This window comes from Vipera ursinii (genome assembly GCF_947247035.1).
Source record: "Vipera ursinii genome assembly, chromosome: 1".
Taxonomy (NCBI): domain Eukaryota; kingdom Metazoa; phylum Chordata; class Lepidosauria; order Squamata; family Viperidae; genus Vipera; species Vipera ursinii.
Genome location: NC_139512.1, coordinates 40983906 through 41002078, shown reverse-complemented (window position 1 = coordinate 41002078; position 18173 = coordinate 40983906). Strand labels below are relative to the sequence as shown.

At 38.0% G+C, this 18173-nt stretch overlaps 1 protein-coding gene across 2 annotated transcripts in view; it reads left to right on the top strand.

Annotated features, from left to right (window-relative positions):
* Positions 1 to 280: 280 nt before the first annotated feature.
* Positions 281 to 18173, top strand: part of UNC79 (unc-79 homolog, NALCN channel complex subunit) — a gene marked incomplete at its 5' end in the record, with an annotated part of 150964 nt that continues 133071 nt past the window's right edge. For both annotated transcript variants that reach the window (XM_083379454.1, XM_083379453.1), the window contains 3 exons: positions 281 to 302; positions 4927 to 5047; positions 16109 to 16413. In XM_083379454.1, the coding sequence (XP_083235580.1) occupies positions 281 to 302; positions 4927 to 5047; positions 16109 to 16413 (448 nt within the window). The remainder of the gene's footprint in view (positions 303 to 4926; positions 5048 to 16108; positions 16414 to 18173) is intronic.

Below are 18173 nucleotides of genomic sequence, written 5' to 3'. Positions count from 1 at the left end.
GGTTCCGCTTCTTCAGGCTTCTCGAAGCAACTTCCCTCCGCGGCGCTTCTCCTCCTTGGCTGGGGCGGGCGGGAGCGGAGAGAGGACGGGGGCCGCCGTGCAGTTTGCAGCAATGGGAGAGCTAGAGGAGGGGGAGGGACGCAGCTCGGGCCAGAGCGGGCTTTCTTCGCCTCGGCTCCAGCAGATGGTCGTCGTCTCTCGCTAGCTGGGCAGACGGCCTCGCCGCCGCCCGTACTGGGTGGGGGGGCCAAGCAGCCTTTCCCGCAGGAGAGTACCCGCCATGTCGACCAAAGCAGAGCAATGTAAGTAGCAACAGCGACCCGGGGCGGGCGGGCGAGAATTTGCGGGGGGGGGGGTCTCCCGGTGCCGGGAGCCTTGGTGGAGCAGTGGGCTAATGCCTCCTTAAGTAACCCCAGCTGCCTGCAATTAGTGCAGGTTCGCATCCCACCAGGCTCAAGGTTGACTCAGCCTTCCATCCTTCCGAGGTAGGTAAAATGAGGACCCAGATTGTTGGGGGCAATTAAGCTGACTTTGTAATAATGCCGCTTGGGGTGTGTGTGAAAGCCCTAACAAGCAGGCATATGCATAGAATGAAGGCTACTGCTAAGCTTGTAAGCCGCCCTGAGTCTTCCGAGAAGGGCGCGATATAAATGTAATAATAATAATAAAAAAAAACATTAGCAAGGTGCGGGCGCTGTCTGTGGTGCTGAATACAGCTAGGTGTCGATGCCCGGCCCTGCTTGCAAGCGGCGGGATGGAAGAGGGGCGGAGCGAAATCCAAGGCTTCCCCGGGCACTGCAGTTTTCCAGAGCTTGGTTTGGGGGGGAATTTTGCCTCTCCGATAATATTCCGCCACCCCACTTGAGGATGTGTGTGTGTGTGTTGTTTATTTCTGTCGTTATATTTTTAAAGGCAGCGTTTTTAGGAAGAGAAAACTGTATAAATGTGACTGTATAAAATGGCGAGAGAAACCCAGCCTAAAGCAGGCCTTAGACACGCTGTTGTTATGATTTGGTCATTTTCTTTAGAAAAAGGCTTAGTTCAATTTGTTTACTTACATTGTCAGTACAGTTCTACCTCGGAATCGGTACTCATCTTAATTGGCTCCAGGAGATGCGATGAGTACAAAAAAAACGATGAGTACCAAATTTTTCCCATAAGGAATAATGTAGTGAGTCACAAGGCAGCCAATGCCGACAGGTTCTAGCTGTGCGTTGAGTATCAAAAAACCAATTAGTATTGGGACAAAATTTTCACATCAAAATGTGTTGAGTACCAAATTCAATGAGTTTCAAAGCAGTTGAGTACCAAGGTGCCACTGTACATGAATATGTCTTCATGCTGTAATAGCTTATTCAATCTTGTCAAGATAAAATTCAGGAGCTTTTAGTCCCAGCTCTAGTGTTACTTTCTCCCACTCTTACTCCAGCCTTATTTGCTGTTTACCCAAATAACACTGTCTTTCACTGTGGCCTTATGAATTACAAGTGAGTTAATGTTTACAAACTCAGATAAATTAATATATGATTAGAAAATGAAGTAAGACACTGGTCAGATCCATATGTACGAGCCAAATATTTATAAGGCATCTTCTCAAATTACCATAATATTGCAAGTATTTCTGTGGTTTGATTATCCACCATTGAATGAAATAGAAATAACAAATTGTATGAAACCTATGGCTATCTGCATTATTCTGCAGTGTAAAAAAGAAGTTCCTGCTGAAATGTTCTGCAAAGCCTCCCAGGAAAATTAATTCATTTTGGGTGAACTTCTTTAACATCTTGCTGATATGGTAAACAAACTTTCTTACAAGCTGGAATTTGATAGGGTCCATACTAATTTTTCCCTACATAAACAAAACATTGCTGCTGTTAGCAGATGGCCAACATGCTGATCACAGAGCTACAGAAAAATAAATCTGAGGAGTACACAGTTGCTATATTCAAATCAAACGGAGGATATTCCTCAACAGGTATCTTTCTAAAGTTTTCTTAGAAACCATCTGGGAAGAGAAACATTGCACCAGACCATTAATCAGAGAATTATTTTATAGATGGTTTAGCAAATACCAGGAAATTGTTCTCTTTTTCCATAGGAGGGGTAGGTAGTTTTCTGCACTGGAATTCTCATAATATGTTGTGGATGTTCCCTTAAAATGGCTGCCATAAGAAGTTTCTTTTTTTTCTTTTTCTTTACAAAGAAAGAAACCCCTTATAACACTTTGGCATTATGGCATTTTATTTTATATAATCATAAATACGGATATAGTTACTCCCTCATACTTCTCTAGGTCTTCCTCTGTTTATCATTTTTTCTTGGTAATGAGCACACTTCTAGTGAAAACACTGAACTCCAAATTTATTTTCTAATTTTGCCTACAAGGTTTGTGTGGGCATTCTTGGAAATAAAGATAATGGAGATAATGGATCCTTAGATCCATTTTTCACTTTAATTAAAAACAGTTGTCTCAGAAACTCTCAGTTAAGCATAACATCAAAATAAATATGTTAATATTTTGTTAACAATGAGACGTGTTTAGACAATTTTACCTGTGCAGTATTTTTAGAGGGGTTATTAGTATGTGTACAATTTAATTCATTAAGTGTTAAGAGAAAGCATCTCCTTTTTAAGTTCAAATCATGTGTTGGTCATTAACAAATAGTTGTGGTGTGTCTCAGAACTATAGTTCATAAGTGAAATAAACTATAATCCCCAGGAGAATTTGGAAAAAAACATGATAGATAAGCAATCCATGCATTGTAGTGTTAAATACTTGTTAAAAGATAATCAAGAACTCTTCAAATCTATTACACTAGACTACACTAGAAGGCACCAGGCTAGAAAGCAAGAGACCATGAGTTCAAGTCCTGCCTTAGCCATGAAAGTCAGCTGAGTGACCTTGGACCAGTCACTCTCTCCACCCAACCCACCTCATAGGGTTGTTATTGTGGGAAAAATAGGAGGAGGAAGGTGTGCAAAGTGTGATGCCACCTCAAGTTATTGTAAGAATAATAACCGTGGGATATAAATAAATAAATCAATAAATAATAAACATCTCAAGGCTCCTGGCTCCTGCGGGGGGGGGGAGGGGGAGCAAGCAAAACCAGAAGATAGCTATGACCTTAATTCCTCTTTGTGATCAGAATTAGAGTATTAGCCCATGAATCCCAATATTTTTTGGATAGTTGGCACATTTGGAATTTGTAAAGACTATTGTGGGTCCTTTTACAAAAAGCTAACCCATTTACAAAAGAGATATTGGCAAGGTTGCTCCCCCAACTTTCTTTTTGCCTCCCAGAAGATTTTACTTTTTCAATTTGCCATTCATTTTTTTCTCAGTAGATAAACAATCTCCTAACCTATACATCTGCAGTAAGCATCTATTTCTTTTCCTCCTTTTTCAATTTTTAAAAGAAGGTTTGAGTTTCTTCCAGGGGATTCAGGGGCTATGACTGGTGATGTGATGATATAAATGAACATGGTTAAATATTCAGATATTTTAAGTATTTAAGAATGCACAGAAATATGTGCATTAAACCTTAGAACATTGAAGAGTATTATACCACTGAAAATTACAATTTTACCTTTGATAACATGATTCTGGGACTGGAACACCATGTGAAAACTGAATTTTCCTGCTGTAAAAGATGCCAACTGGCTGAGTTTACACTCAGAATTAAACAAAACCATGTTATGGATAGAGTATGGTGTGACAATAGAATTCTTGTGCTGGATTAAGGCCATCCAACATTTATCATATATTTGAATGCACTGCAGAGCAAATCTACCATATTTGTCCTGTCTGAGCAAAATCATGGGAATTTTGGTAAGTTTGTCATGGGTTTTGAATCAGTCATCTTTGTTTAGTCAATCAGACAATAATGAATGGTGATGCCTAAATGTGGGGATACATAAACATGGAAGTGTAGAAGAGAAGAGATACCTTCTTTGGTTCCCATATGCCTCATCTCACTTTCATGTGCATTTTATCTCCTCTTAGTTAATCTATAGATTGTTTTTTCTTACTTCAGCTTGAATATTTTCTGTACCTTTCATATTATATTAGACTGAATAAAACAATTCAGACTTGAATCTTATGGTTGTGCTTCATAGTTATGCTGCTTCCTTGCATGCTGATTAGATAATTGCTTTTTCAATGGACAAGGCCCAAGAATCGGAGGATGGTATATCACTGGTACACAATTGCTAATAATGGTTCCTTTAATTTGTTCTCTATATTTCCAGTGATTAGGAGCAGTCCAATAAATGGGAAAGGAAGAAACTAATCAAGAGACCACATAGTTAGAGGGTATTGAGGACATATTTCTCCATGATTCACTGTCCACAATCATGCAATCACTGAGTGTTTTAAAAGGATAAGTGCCATAGTAACCAGAACTGAAGCTGCTAAATATATTAAACAGAATAACTTAAAGACCGAAGCTACTGGAAGAAGGTTGTAAGATGCAGAATTAAATAGTATGCTTATTATTGACTGGGTGTACATCACACTAAGCAATAACATAGCTAAGTGTGTTGTGTAAATTGAAACTTTGTGTATTCCAGTAGTAATAATCCTAGTGGAAAAGAGGTTGACTTACTATGCAAGAGTTTTAAGCAGAGATCAAAGTCTTTGTGTTCACTAAGCCAGATCTGCTATTTCTTGACAATTGGTTGGTTTACAAAATATCTCTAGTGCATCTCCTCTTCAAGTGCCCTCTTACTTCTCAGTCAATCTGTAACTAGGAAAGCTCTCCTTCACTAGCTTTGTAGCTGTATTCAGTGGACATACTAAGCTAGAAACTTAAATTAGTGAGCAAAGGATTGTGGACAAAATATAGTAAAGTATATTATTTTCTGAGAGGGAGAACTGAGCTAAGCATTTTTTTCCCATTTTCTTCTTTCATGCAATACAAAATCCAGTTGCTTCCAAGATCCGATACTTGCAAGAATACCATAATCGTGTCCTTCACAACATTTATCCTGTCCCCTCTGGAACTGACATTGCAAATACTCTGAAGTACTTTTCTCAGACATTACTAAGGTAAGTTTTAAATTATGATCTCAAAGAAAAATATAAGTACTGTATTTATATGTATATACAAGTAGCCTATTAACAAATGGTATGGCGTTTTGCAGAAGGGCCAAAGCTCATTGAAACATAGCTTGAATTAAGTAACTATGGCAGAATCTGTTTAGACTGGGCCTTTAAATGCAGCAGAATGATATGGAATGAGATGTTTGAATTTTTTCTTACTTTTTAGGAGTCCTAAAATGAAAATAAGTAAAGAGAAAATCCTGTAGCCCAGACCAGGCCTTTTCTGGCATACTATTTTCAAGATGATATTAATGTACTAGAATACAATACAATTATATCAGCCTTCCCCAAACTGGTCCCTCTGGTTGTGCTAGGCTACAAATGTCAGAAAAATGTAGTGTAGCTTTATACTACTTGGAAATTCTGGGAAGCATAGTGTAATCCATGTGAAAGGCAACAGGTGAGAAAAGATAGCCCCCTCAGGCAGACAGAAGCATTTTATTCTGCCTTGGGTTTTTTTTTAAATTAGATTATTCTGCTACGTTCTGTAGGCTGGGCCATGGCTTGCCAAGGTTAACTGCATGCTACCCAACAGGCAATTCTAAACTCACCAATAACGGCTTGGGTTGGTTCTGCTAATATTTGGCTTTGGAAAATTAGGTTCAGCCACCTAATTGCCCAGCCTTCTGTAAACTAGAGAATGCACAGTAGTTGTATTATTGCCCTGAAAGGCTAAGTGAGCAAGTTATAATTAGGAACGTCCTCAGTGTTTGATTAGTCTTCATTCTATAAAGATCATGAATAGCAGTAATCTTTATAAGATTGGTTTTATAGTAATCTCAAGTGATTCTAAATCCTTTTGATAATGAAATCAAAATTTGGACTCTGTCTCAAGTTTGTCCTGCATTCAGGATTTGGTTTAATCCCATTTGCAGTCAATAAAATTAGTAAGAAGCTTGTTTGCTGCATAGCTATAAAACAGGAATTTTCCTATAGAGATTCTCTAGCACAGATATTCCTTGTGGTCAAATTATCTTTTCTTCAATAATGATGTTATCTTTGAAGGCGTCATATTTCCCCCACACACATATATTTACCCCAGAGCTTTGAATAGCAACTTGATTTATTGAAATTATAGGCAACTGTTTGTGAAAAGATTTGCCTGCTGATTGCTGCAGATCATATTGTTAAAAGTCACGGAAAATGTTAGACTTTTTTCAAGCAATTAGTAACCCAGTGACCTATCCCTCTCCATTCACTCATGAATACTCATGAATTTATGGTACAATCAAGGTGAATTCTGCTACTCTAAATAGCAGTAGAAGATACAGTAATAGTAACATAGAAGATAATATGAATGTAGAAGATTATTAACATGCATGTATCATATAGTAATCATTTTTTCAGAGCTTGGTTAATTATTTTCACAAGCATGTTTTAGCTGGGATATATACTTGGGCTGAAGTTTAGGAATTAAAATTTCTGGAATAACCCCAAACTGTTATTTGAGCCAAGCTTGATCTGGTTTTTTTTTGGCTACATCCAGGTAGGGATTTTTGGAAATGGTTTGCCACTGGCCTCTTCCAATTTCCTGATATTGTTTTAGCTAATAATTTACTTAGGAAATTAGAAATAATATGGAATAATAGAACTGCATGGCTGATTACTCAGTCTCTGGAAAAGGATATCTTGCCCCAAAACTGCTGCCAAGATTTTGTTAAACATTCCATGGAAGGAAGATCCCCACTTATCTGAATGACCACATTACCAAACACTCACAGTATCCCTTAATATTTGATCAGAAACTTATTGTAATTCTTTTTCTGATCTTAGACATATTTTTCGTTTAAACCACAATTTTCCTTCAGGAGCCGATATAGAGTAGTAACGTTGAGAAGTAGACTGTGGTGGACCAAGAAGGTTCTAGATCCAATTCTTATTAGATGTTGGAGCATTTTGGGTGACATGGCTTATTAGAATCTCTCAGCCCCACTCACATAAGAAAATGGAATATTTGGATGTGTATCCTTTCCTTAGATTGCATGGCTGCAATCTAAGGATAGTCCACCTAGAACTTCTAAAGAAGGAGTGGAATACAACATAATAAGTAAGATTAGTTTTGTTAAGGAATAAGCAGTGAACACTGCACTAGCATAGCCACCGTCCTATGATCTATATGATTATTTTGTATGTGGCCAATATTAATATGAATAGTAATGGGACAGATGAGAAGAACAAACATTTCAGTTCTTAGCCATGTGAACCTCTCTCCATCAGAACTTGTAGTCATGTAGGAAGACATTTTCTGTAAAGAATTCAATACTACCAGCATAATATGAAAAGAAGTAGATGCTGCTCTATTATCCTAATGTGTCTTAGCTTCCCATGTGCTCAAATGAGTTTAAACCAAAACCCTGTTGCTCTTTATGACTTCAGAACATTGTCAATGTAGTGACCTTCAGATGCAGATGGCTACAGCCATCTTGAAGTCTCAGAAAGAAGCTAAAAAAAATCTGAAGAAGTAAGGAGCTGATGCAAATATAGAGTAAGAGAACTCTCTGTTCAGTGAAGTAAATTCTTTATATTGTGAGTTAAATAAAAACTAAACTTCAATCCAGAAATTCCTGTATGTGTGTGTGTATACACACACACACACACACACGTGAGTGTGAGAGCATGTGTTTATACAAATACTATACTGTATATATGTATTCACACACACACACACACTTAGTTTCACTGAGCTCTTATTTGGCTGCTAGTCTTTACAAGTATGTTGCAGAATTCTATGTTTTGTGGTCATGTGTACAGACTATGGAAGATGACCTTAATAGAGATATGAAGGAGCTGTTGTTTAGGCAAAGGCTTCTGCATACAGTACCTCCATCAAGGTTATCTTCCATACTCTCTACAACATTTTCAAAATAATTTTAGTTACTTCAGACCTAGTCTAGGAGTAAGAAAACTGTTGTTCTCTAGATGTTCTTGATCTTTATTATCCCAAACCAATGGAGTCCAACACCTGGAGCCCAGCCATTGGATTGCTATTGGATCCCCAAACTTGGTTGAGATTCTCTTTGTAGCTAAGACATTGCCACAACAATTGTTTCACACAATAAGTGGCACACTGAAAAATCAAACTGTTTTGCCATAGTTTACTCAATTAATTTATAAATGAAGATTGAATGGAACCAATATATTTTGTTGACTTTCATTAAGGATGATTTGGGTTGCATTTCAATTTGCACCTCAAATGTCTTCCTTTTAAGTCACCCCAGGGATAAAACATGATTCTTTTTTTACAAACATCTTGAGAGGGTGTCAAATTTGGGGAGGGGAATTGGGCTATTCTGGTTTTAATTGGAAGGATGGGAAAATGGAAAGAAATTGCATTGAATTTTTTGACAAACAAAACATCACATAAAACAATCACCATGCACAGTGCATAATACATTGATTCATTGAGCTCCTCCTTAAGTTTTCAGCCAAAAGCATTTCTCTGCATTTAAGCATGAATTTAATTTTCATGCATTGCTCATTTCCAACCTGTTTTACTCCAAATTTCCACTTATAAATATATAATAAATCACCTTATATAAATAAGCTCCTTGCTCCTTTCTGTTATTCAAAAATAAGCTAGGATTCAAATAACCTTCTAAGAGCTTCTGAATACACTGCCAAAATATTCAGGTTTTTTAAAATGGCAGTGTGTCAGAAAGAGTTGGCGAATGCAACTTGAACTTCAGGAATGATTTTTGAAATGGTCACAGTGACTTACAGATTTCACTTTCAGGGTCTTTAGAATGCCCAAATACAAAAGGGAAGATAAGATAGGCTAGAAGAATTATTGTTACAAAGAAGCAAAATAAACTGTTCCCACTCAAAAGTCTCTTACATAGGTGCCATTAAATATACAAAAGCCCTGTCCTCCCCCCTTTCCGTATGATCCTCAAGAACATGTAGACACTTTGGAAATAAGAACAAACAGAACAGAATAGAATGACAGATTTGGAAGGGACCTTGGTGGTCTTCTAATCCAACCCACTGCTCAGGCAGGAAGCCTTATACCATTTCAGACAAATGGTTGTCCAATCTCTTCTTAAAAACTTCCAGTGTTGGAGCATTCACAACTTCTGGAGGCAGGTTGTGCCACTGATTAATTGTTCTAACTGTCAGGAAATTCCTCCTTAGTTCTAGGTCAGAGGTGTCAAACTGCCAGCTCGCGGACCGGACGCGTCATGTGGAAGCCGCGCTCACCCCATTGCCAGCAATGGCAAAACAGTCCCGATATGTTGTGCAACATCATGTGACCTCACGAGTTTGACATGTCTGTTCTAGGTTGCTTCACTCATTGATTAGTTTCCATCCATTGCTTCTTGTCCTGCCTTCAGGTGCTTTGGAGAATAGCTTGACTCATTCTTCTTTGTGGCAACCCCTGAGATATTGGAACATGTTATCATGTCACTCCTAGTCCTTCTCTTCATTAAACTAGACATACCCAATTTCAGTTCTTTATATGTTTTAGCCTCCAGTTCTCTGATCATCTTTGTTGCTCTTCTTTGCAACATCTTTTTTTACATTGTGGTGACCAAAACTGGATGCAATATCTCAAGTGTGTCTTACCAAGACATTATAAAGTGGTATTAACACTTCTCATGTTCTTGGGGTTTTTTTCTTCCAGGAAATCAATTTTCAAGTAGAAGAGAGAAAATCATTGTTTTTACCCAGTTCCAAACACATTGTTTACAGTCAGCTTAAAGTAGTGCTTTTGGGCTTGGGCTGCTTATAGCTTGGGCTAGACTCTGACGTTAGCTAGCCTTTCTCCTGCCAGTTTCTGGAGGGCTTTTCCCAAATTGATCAGATTAACTGCCATCTCTCTTCAATTGGCAGGACTTCCTTCTTTGTTGCCTTTATGGGGCAACTTCAGGCCCATTTAGGGTCCCCTAGCAGGCAGAAATTGGCCATAGGGTGCAGAGCCCCACAATCCATAGGCTGCTGCGCTACTGCACAAAACCAGAAGCCAAGACATCTCATGTTCTTGATTCTATCCTTTTTTTAATGCAGCCTAAAACTGTATTGGCTTTTTTGGCAGCTGCAGCACACTGCTGACTCATATTTAAGTGATTGTCCACTAGGACTCCAAGATCCCTCTCACAGTTACTACTGTTGAGCCAGATACCACTTATGCTATACCTACGCATTTGGTTTTTCTTGCCTACATGTAGAACCTTACTTTTTTCGCCATTGATAGCGCCCAGTGTTCAAGTCTGTCCATATCCAGCTTAAGCCTATCTTCTGGAGTGTTGGCTATTCCTGCCATCTTGGTGTCATCTGCAAATTTGATGAGTTCCCCATCTATCCCCTTGTCCAAATCATTGATGAAGATGTTGAAGAGTACAGGGTCTAAAATAGAGCCTTAGGGTACCTCACTGCATACTTCCCTACATGTAGATGCAGTTCCATTGAGGACTGCACGTTGAGTGCAGTTGGTCAGCCAGTTGCGAATCCATCTGGTGGGGATGCTGTCTAACCCGCAGTTTATTATCTTATCAAGCAGTAGGTTGTGGTCTACTTTATCAAATGCCTTACTGAAGTCTAAGTAAATTATATCCACAGCATTTCTCTGATGGATATAATTTTTGTCACTTTGTTAAAGAATGTAATAAGATTTGTCTGGGATAATGTGTTTTTGACCAATCCTTGTTGGCTTTAGGTTATGACTTTGTTTGCCTCTAGGTGTTTGCAGATTCGTTGCTTGATTATCTTTTCCAGAATCTTCTCATGTATTGAGGTCAGACTGATAGCTTATCTAGATCTATTTCCCCCCCCCTTTTTTTTTAAATGGGAACTATATCAGTTTTTTTCAGTCCTCTGGTAGTTCCCTGGTGCTCCAAGATCTTGAAAGATATAATTCAATGATTCTGAGATCATGTCTGCCTATTCCTTCAAAACCTTGGGATGCAATCCATCTGGTCCTGGTGATTTGAACTCATCTAGGGTGGACAGGTGATCTCTTACCATTTTCTTGCCTATTTTAACTTGTATTCTTAATCTATTTTTTATGGTACTGTTTTTGATAGGTTGGACTGTTTTTTCCTTTTGTGTAAAGACAGATGCAAACAACGAGTTTTGCTTTCTCCCTGTTGCTTGTCACCTTCTTGCCACTTTCTACATCCTAACTAGGATCATCTCTGGAAAGGCAGAAATGTGTACAGGTTCTACCCTGACACTCCTTTTGTGACTGAAATTTTTGAGCATATTGAGAATATATTCTTTGTGTTAGGGCTGTGCAGTCTTTAAAAAGATGCTTTGCAATTTGTAAGAGCAGATATAAGTCACCTTTTTAAAAATAATTTACAGCAGCTGTACATTGCAAAGTTTATGTCACTGCCTTGGTATATCCTTCTGGGAGTGGCATGCAGGGGATTTGACTAGAAGACTGCTAAGGTCCATTCCAACTCTGTTATTCTGCAATAGTGAAATTTTGCATGTACATGCACAGCAGCTTTGCTTTCCTGGCAATCCCAGAGAAAGAGTATATTTTTATCTGCAGCATGTAGAAACAAGACCATCTTCTAATACAACCATATGAGGTTGCAAGCAACAAAGCCAATTAAAAAAGAGGTACTTTATACACCTCCCCATTCATGGTGAAGTATTATTCACATAACAGTTATTCATGGAAATGTGTATTGTGTATTGGGTTCTTGGCCGCATGGTCAGACAACAGACAAAGGATTCAGCATGGCAGCTCTTTATTGGAAGCAGTACCGAACGAACAAAGGGGTTACCTGTACCCCCTTTATATACTTGGCCAGGTGCACTGGCAGCCAATCCCTTATTTGGGTTTTCCCACCGGGCGCTTACCAGCCAATCCAGATACAGTACAGCGCCACCTGATGGTCACAATGAGATGCTGCTATATTTTATTATCCCCATACATAACAATGTGAAACCAAGTATGTGGCAAATCCCAACATGCAATGCAACACTCTTTTGGTTAAGGAGATATAAGGCTGTAGGCTCAGGATTTAGAATAGTGAGAGAACAAGACTAACCATTGTTTCGGAAATCTTATTAACAGGTGGAGAATCAATGATTAAAAGTTTACTTAGGTCTGGGATGCCTTGATGGAGAGCAATAATTGTTATCTCATTTATGCAGTTGTCCTTTATGTAGAACTGCCTTACGTGCAACTGTTAAAGCAGCAGTCCCCAATTTGACATTCTCCAGTTATGTTGAGAGTTCCCACTTGGCATGGGAATAGCAATCCCAACACATTTGGCAATTATAGGTTGGTGATGTCTGTATTAAACAAAACCCTTATTGAGAATTAAATGATTACTTTTAGGGAAAGGTAAAACTGAATTTTCCCTTTAAACTTTCTGAGAAATACCATAGCAGTATCTGAAGATGCAAATGACACAGCCAAGCTGGATCCAATAGCCCAATAAGTAGAAATTTAGTTTTGGGATGCTTCTGCTGAAGGAAATGCATAAGATTCCAAATTTTTCATCCCCATAAAAAGCTGTTCTATCTATGGAAGTCAGCATGTAGGGAATAGCAGAGGGAAGAAAAGCCACTCAAGTATGCCTCTTCCACTTATATCTTATATATATATATTATTTCCTTTGGATCTTAGTCCTATTGTGAGTGGAGGGAACCTTTTCAGTTGTGAATGGAAACTAGTCTGTATTGCGAATACCTTCTAAGCAATTGATCTTATGAGATCTAATAGATTATGGTCAACTCTGCTTTAATATTCATATGAAGGAAAGAACAGTTCTGAAAAACAAGAGAAGAGGATGAAGAAGCAGTGTCTTGTAGATTTGACTGTCCACAGGCTCCTTCCATATATAGAAAGCATTTATCCTTATTTCTTATTGGAAACAAGCAAAGGACAGAGAATGTCTTGCAAATCCACTAAAATTATTGCTGACAACATTAGTGGAAAGGGAAATAAAGGACAGAGTTTAAGGAAGTGTCAGAAGAATTGTTCTCTACGCTTGGAAGACATTTGCTGCTTTCTTGTCTCCATAGTTTGTTCCCTTTATCATACAAAATGTGTGCTGGTAAACACAGATGTAAAGGGAACAAGATAGGATATGAGTGCTTATTGGTCAGAATGGCGCTATATCAGCACATACTTCATATGCCTCTGGATATTTTTTTTAGAGAATAGGAATAAAAGCATGATATTTTGCTTATGGGACTTTTATTTGGCACTAGATTCATTGTGGAAAAAGTGTTGGTGTAGAAAAGCATTTGACCTGAACTTTATGTTCTCTTGTCCTTAGAGAATATATGAGAAAAAGAAACAAGCCAAAACATAGTTCCTTGGTCTTTTACCACTGAGATATTTCAATAATAAAATTCATTACACGTTTAGAAAACAGACTGGATGAGAGTGGATTACTGCAGAATGGGATATGTAGACTCTGGATACAAACAGTTCCATACTGAAGAGGACAACCTTGAGTCAAAAATTGGCGTATGCACAATACATATGAAAACTAAAGCTGAATATGATTTAATTACTGCTGTCAAATAAAGTGAATAAATTAGTGAAGGTCAGAATGAAAACTAATAAGAAAGCAAGTAGAAAGGTACACCACAAGTGATCAACTAAACGACCCTCCCTCCTTTGGGCTTCTATGTTAATTGAGGTGGATAGACTACTGATCTAATGTAATAGAAGCCAGCATCTTTTATTCTTACATTTCTGTTTATTATAGTTAGCATTGCTATTAGGCTAATTTATGGATTTATTGCATTTAGATGATTTATTGGTTTTATTTTCTTAATACTTCCATGACAACTGGATAACAGTTAAGTGGAAAACAGTTTAGGTGAACATTTATACAAGGCACAATGAATATTTTAGAATTTAAATACATTATTTATTTATTATTTATTTATTAATTTAATTTGTATACCGCCCTTCTCCCGAAGGACTCAGGGCGGTGAACAGGGCAATACATAACAAAAAACAAGGTACAAAAATTAAAAAGTAATTAAACAGCAATGCCCGTAATAAATTAATACAGATTAAAAGGTTAAGATCAATTTATAAAACCCGAACCCATCCCATCAGGCCAGGCCAGCTTGTTCAAAGAGGTAGGTTTTAAGATCGCGCCGGAAGGAGCGGAGATCAGGCGCCATCCGGAGCTCGACCGGAAGATGGTTCCATAAATCCGGCGCGCCCACAGAGAACATTAGTCCATCATATTCTCCAGCTACACAGGATATAGCTTTGGGGCTGGGTCCATTCTCTACATCAGTTCCCCTCAGTTTAAGTGCAACCAACTGAGTGGGTCCCTGAATTCCCAGCAAATGAAATACAGAATTCTGAGTATTGTGATGCTACCTAAGCTTAAGGGCACCAGACTGGGGAAAGTTGCTTTATACACTGGATGAAAAAAAAAGGCATACGTGAACATACTTGTATATTTACAGATTACAGCATCATAATATGCTTTCGATATCCTAGAGCTGTCTGTAACTTTCCCAGTGCTATCTTTGAAGATATCATTGGGAATTTTTGCTTCTGAATAATCAAATCAGTGAGTCTAATAAAAGAAGGAACTTTAAAAATATTAAGATGTTATTTAGCATTCTTCTTAATAACCGCCAGTGGAAAGTTAATTTCTGAAGTATGTAGAAAATTAACTACAATCACAATAAGTAATTTTTCAAATAGTTTCTCTTTGATACACAAAGATGAATGGATATGTAGTTTGGTGTAATGTAAATATACATTTTATAATTTAGTTCTCTAACACAGATCATTTTATAATAAAGTAGAAAAACATTTACAATCATAAAATTGAGTATCTTTAGCTGTTTTAATTTCAATAGGAGCCAAGGTGTGCTTAAGATTGTAGTACTAAACTTACTCATTGGGTGTCCAGCTAGACTAACTTCTGATCATTGTTATTCTCTTACTGCAAGCCTCAGATTATAAAGTGCTATACTAGTTAGATTATGCCCTTTACGTTTGCTTACTTAGCAGCAATTTTTAAACAGTTATTGTAAAAAAATAAGCATAATTTGCTTAGGGGGATTTTCAGAAGGCATAGCAGTCTGATTTTGTTGCCTTCATTTTGATTCCCATGAAGCTTTTCTTTTATTCTAAATTATTTTTCCTTTAGTCTGTAAGTTCATTAAGTAATGTAAGTAGCAAAGCAATGAATGCTAACACCTTTCTTGCTGTGCAGTTATACAACGGGTAATGCTTGCTTAGTTCTTAGAAAGTAACCACAAAATAGAACAGCATTATGTTTCCTCCACGCCCCCCCCCAATTAAAAGCAGACACAAATTATCATTCTCATTAGCTCACACACATATGCTGCAGCCCATCAACTATATATTATTTTAAAGCTTACCTAATGTAGTTTAGCTAACATTTTAGAAATATATATATTATTTCTAAATCCATGTGCCTGTTGAAATCTCATTATCTCAGATGATACTGAAAGACTGTCATGAAACAGTATCATGTATTGCATACAGACATTATTTTAATGCAATAAACATGTGATTTTTAAGGTTCTCTTAACAAACACACATGTTTATTTTTTTGCTAAAACATGTTTCTGCAAGTGTCACACCTATCTTTTGACAGTGTTTTATCTTTGGTTTTCCAATCATGAGGTTCAAAATGTTATCTCAATATTTATTTGATGAGAGGTCAACAATTGAAACAATTGACATGGTGCTGCTGTAGTTTTTGTTTTCTAGAACAAATCGCATCCAATTTTGTAGAACTGTAAAACATGGGTGTGCCACTGAAACATGCATTTTTATATTTTTGCTCCTTACGAACCAGATAACACATGAGATGCAATGGAAATTTCCCCACTTGTAGCAATTTTTTCAACTGTATTTATCCTAAGCATGGAAGTAAATGGTTGCTAGATTTTTCAAGATGACTTAGTATTGGTACAGACTGCATCTCATGTGGGATGTATCTGGAGTTTTATTATTTGTTTTATAGTGTCATTTCAATGTAATGTGCTGTTCTTTGTGTCTTTGTTGTCTCTTTTTTTTCTTTGTCCCCCCAACAGCATTTTGTCCCGCACAGGGAAGAAGGAGAATCAAGATGCCTCCAATTTGACAGTGCCCATGACCATGTGTCTTTTTCCTGTGCCATTCCCACTCACCCCATCTCTAAGACCACAGGTCAGTTCCATCAACCCTACTGTTACTCGCTCCCTCCTTTACAGCGTCCTGCGAGATGCTCCTACTGAACGAGGCCAGCAAAGTCGGGATGCTCAGTTATCTGACTACCCATCATTGGACTATCAAGGACTATACGTGACATTGGTGACTCTGCTGGATCTAGTTCCTTTGCTACAACATGGTCAACATGGTGAGTGAATTCTCCTTATAGTCAACACAACAGGCATATTTCAAAATATCTCCAAATCAGATGTCTTCCGATGCATATGGACTACAGTGCCCATCTTCCCAGCCTACAGCCTATTAACCATACTATCTCTTATTATGGATTTCTTATTAATACACACACACATAATATTAATTCCTCTCTCTCTCTGTGTGTAGTAATATTTGCAAACTTTGAAGCATGCAGTATTCTCCATGTATTTTATATCATTATTTCTTTTATGGGAAAACTGTGTGTATCAGCTCAATTTATTCTTCTTGCCAAGTGATCTGAATTCCTGTTCACTGATTCCTAAATATGATCAACATTAATGACAATATATAAAACATTTTAAATAGTGAAAGCACTTCGAATAGTATATATATTTATAGTTATTGCCACATTAGATCAATATGTGACAGAAGCATAAAGGTATATTAATTGTTTTCAGTGTAAATTTAAATCTGTCTTGTTTACTGAGGAATTGATGAAACTAAGAACTTTGTGGTAATTGGTACAAGTGCTATAACTGAATCAAAGTTGGAATATTAGGATCATATTTAGCTGCAGTTCCAGAAATCTCATGGACTAAACGTTTCTTAGATTTTTTTGTAAAATGTGGCTGTGTTGAAGCCAACACTAGATAGGTTCATGTTCTACTAATTTCAATTGGATCAACTCAGTGATTAAAATCAATCATAGATACTCCAGGTGTAGAATTGCTACTGGTTTGTGAATATTTGGGCTTAATAATGGGCACTAGGATTGTTGCTCAAGAGGATAGAAAAATGGTTTCCTTTTTTCTCTTCTGGACAAGGCTGCTGTAGCCATCTTTTATTAATTTGTCCCTTTCCAGATTAATGTTGTGACCTGCAGCATAAAGTGTTATCAAATGAGTTAGCAGGAAATATTCTTAAGTGCCAGTATCAGGAGTTCCACATGAGAAAGTTGGATCCCATCATCAGCTTTCAGAGACAGTCCAAGGTTCTTCTGAATATGAGTTATTTCTTATCAGCTTTTGGAAATACAAGGATAACAGTGCATGAGGTGATGATACAAAGTGGGCAGACACAAGATTTTAAGTAATTTTTCTGGTCTTTGGTCAGGGTGTTAGTTTTGGTTTTAGGCTATTTTAGGGCATAAACACTAACTTCTTGCCACTTACTTTCCCTTCTACTGTTGTACTTAGAGCAGACATGTCAAACACAAGGCCCAGGGGCCAGATCCGGCCTGTGAAATGGTTTCATGCGGCCCGCGAAGCCATCCTGAAAACAGTGAGGGAACGGCCCCCACTGCCTTGGCCCTGGCCCAGAGACCCTCCTTCTGCTAGAGACCCTCAGATCTGTCCCACTCCTGCCCAGGCCCCCATAGGCACCCCTGATGCCAATGATGTAGAGCTGGCCATGCCCACCCAGTAGACCATACACACTCTAGCCACGCCCACCCAGTAGGCCACGCCCACCCAGACCACACCCACCTGGCCCCCTGAGGGCAACTGCAATGCTGATGTGGCCCTCAATGAAATTGAGTTTGACATCCCTTAGAGGGTGCTCCATGGGTGGTTGAACAGCCTCAGATTTCTTCTTTCTAGTAAGTAATGATAGAGCAGGGAGTAAAATTTCAGCTCTAATTTTTTTTCACCATCTTCCTTCCCATTTCAACCCTTTTACTTCTTCTGCCTCTAAACCTGATTAACTCATAAGGACATAAAATAGGAAATGCCCTTTCACATAGCGATTGCAATT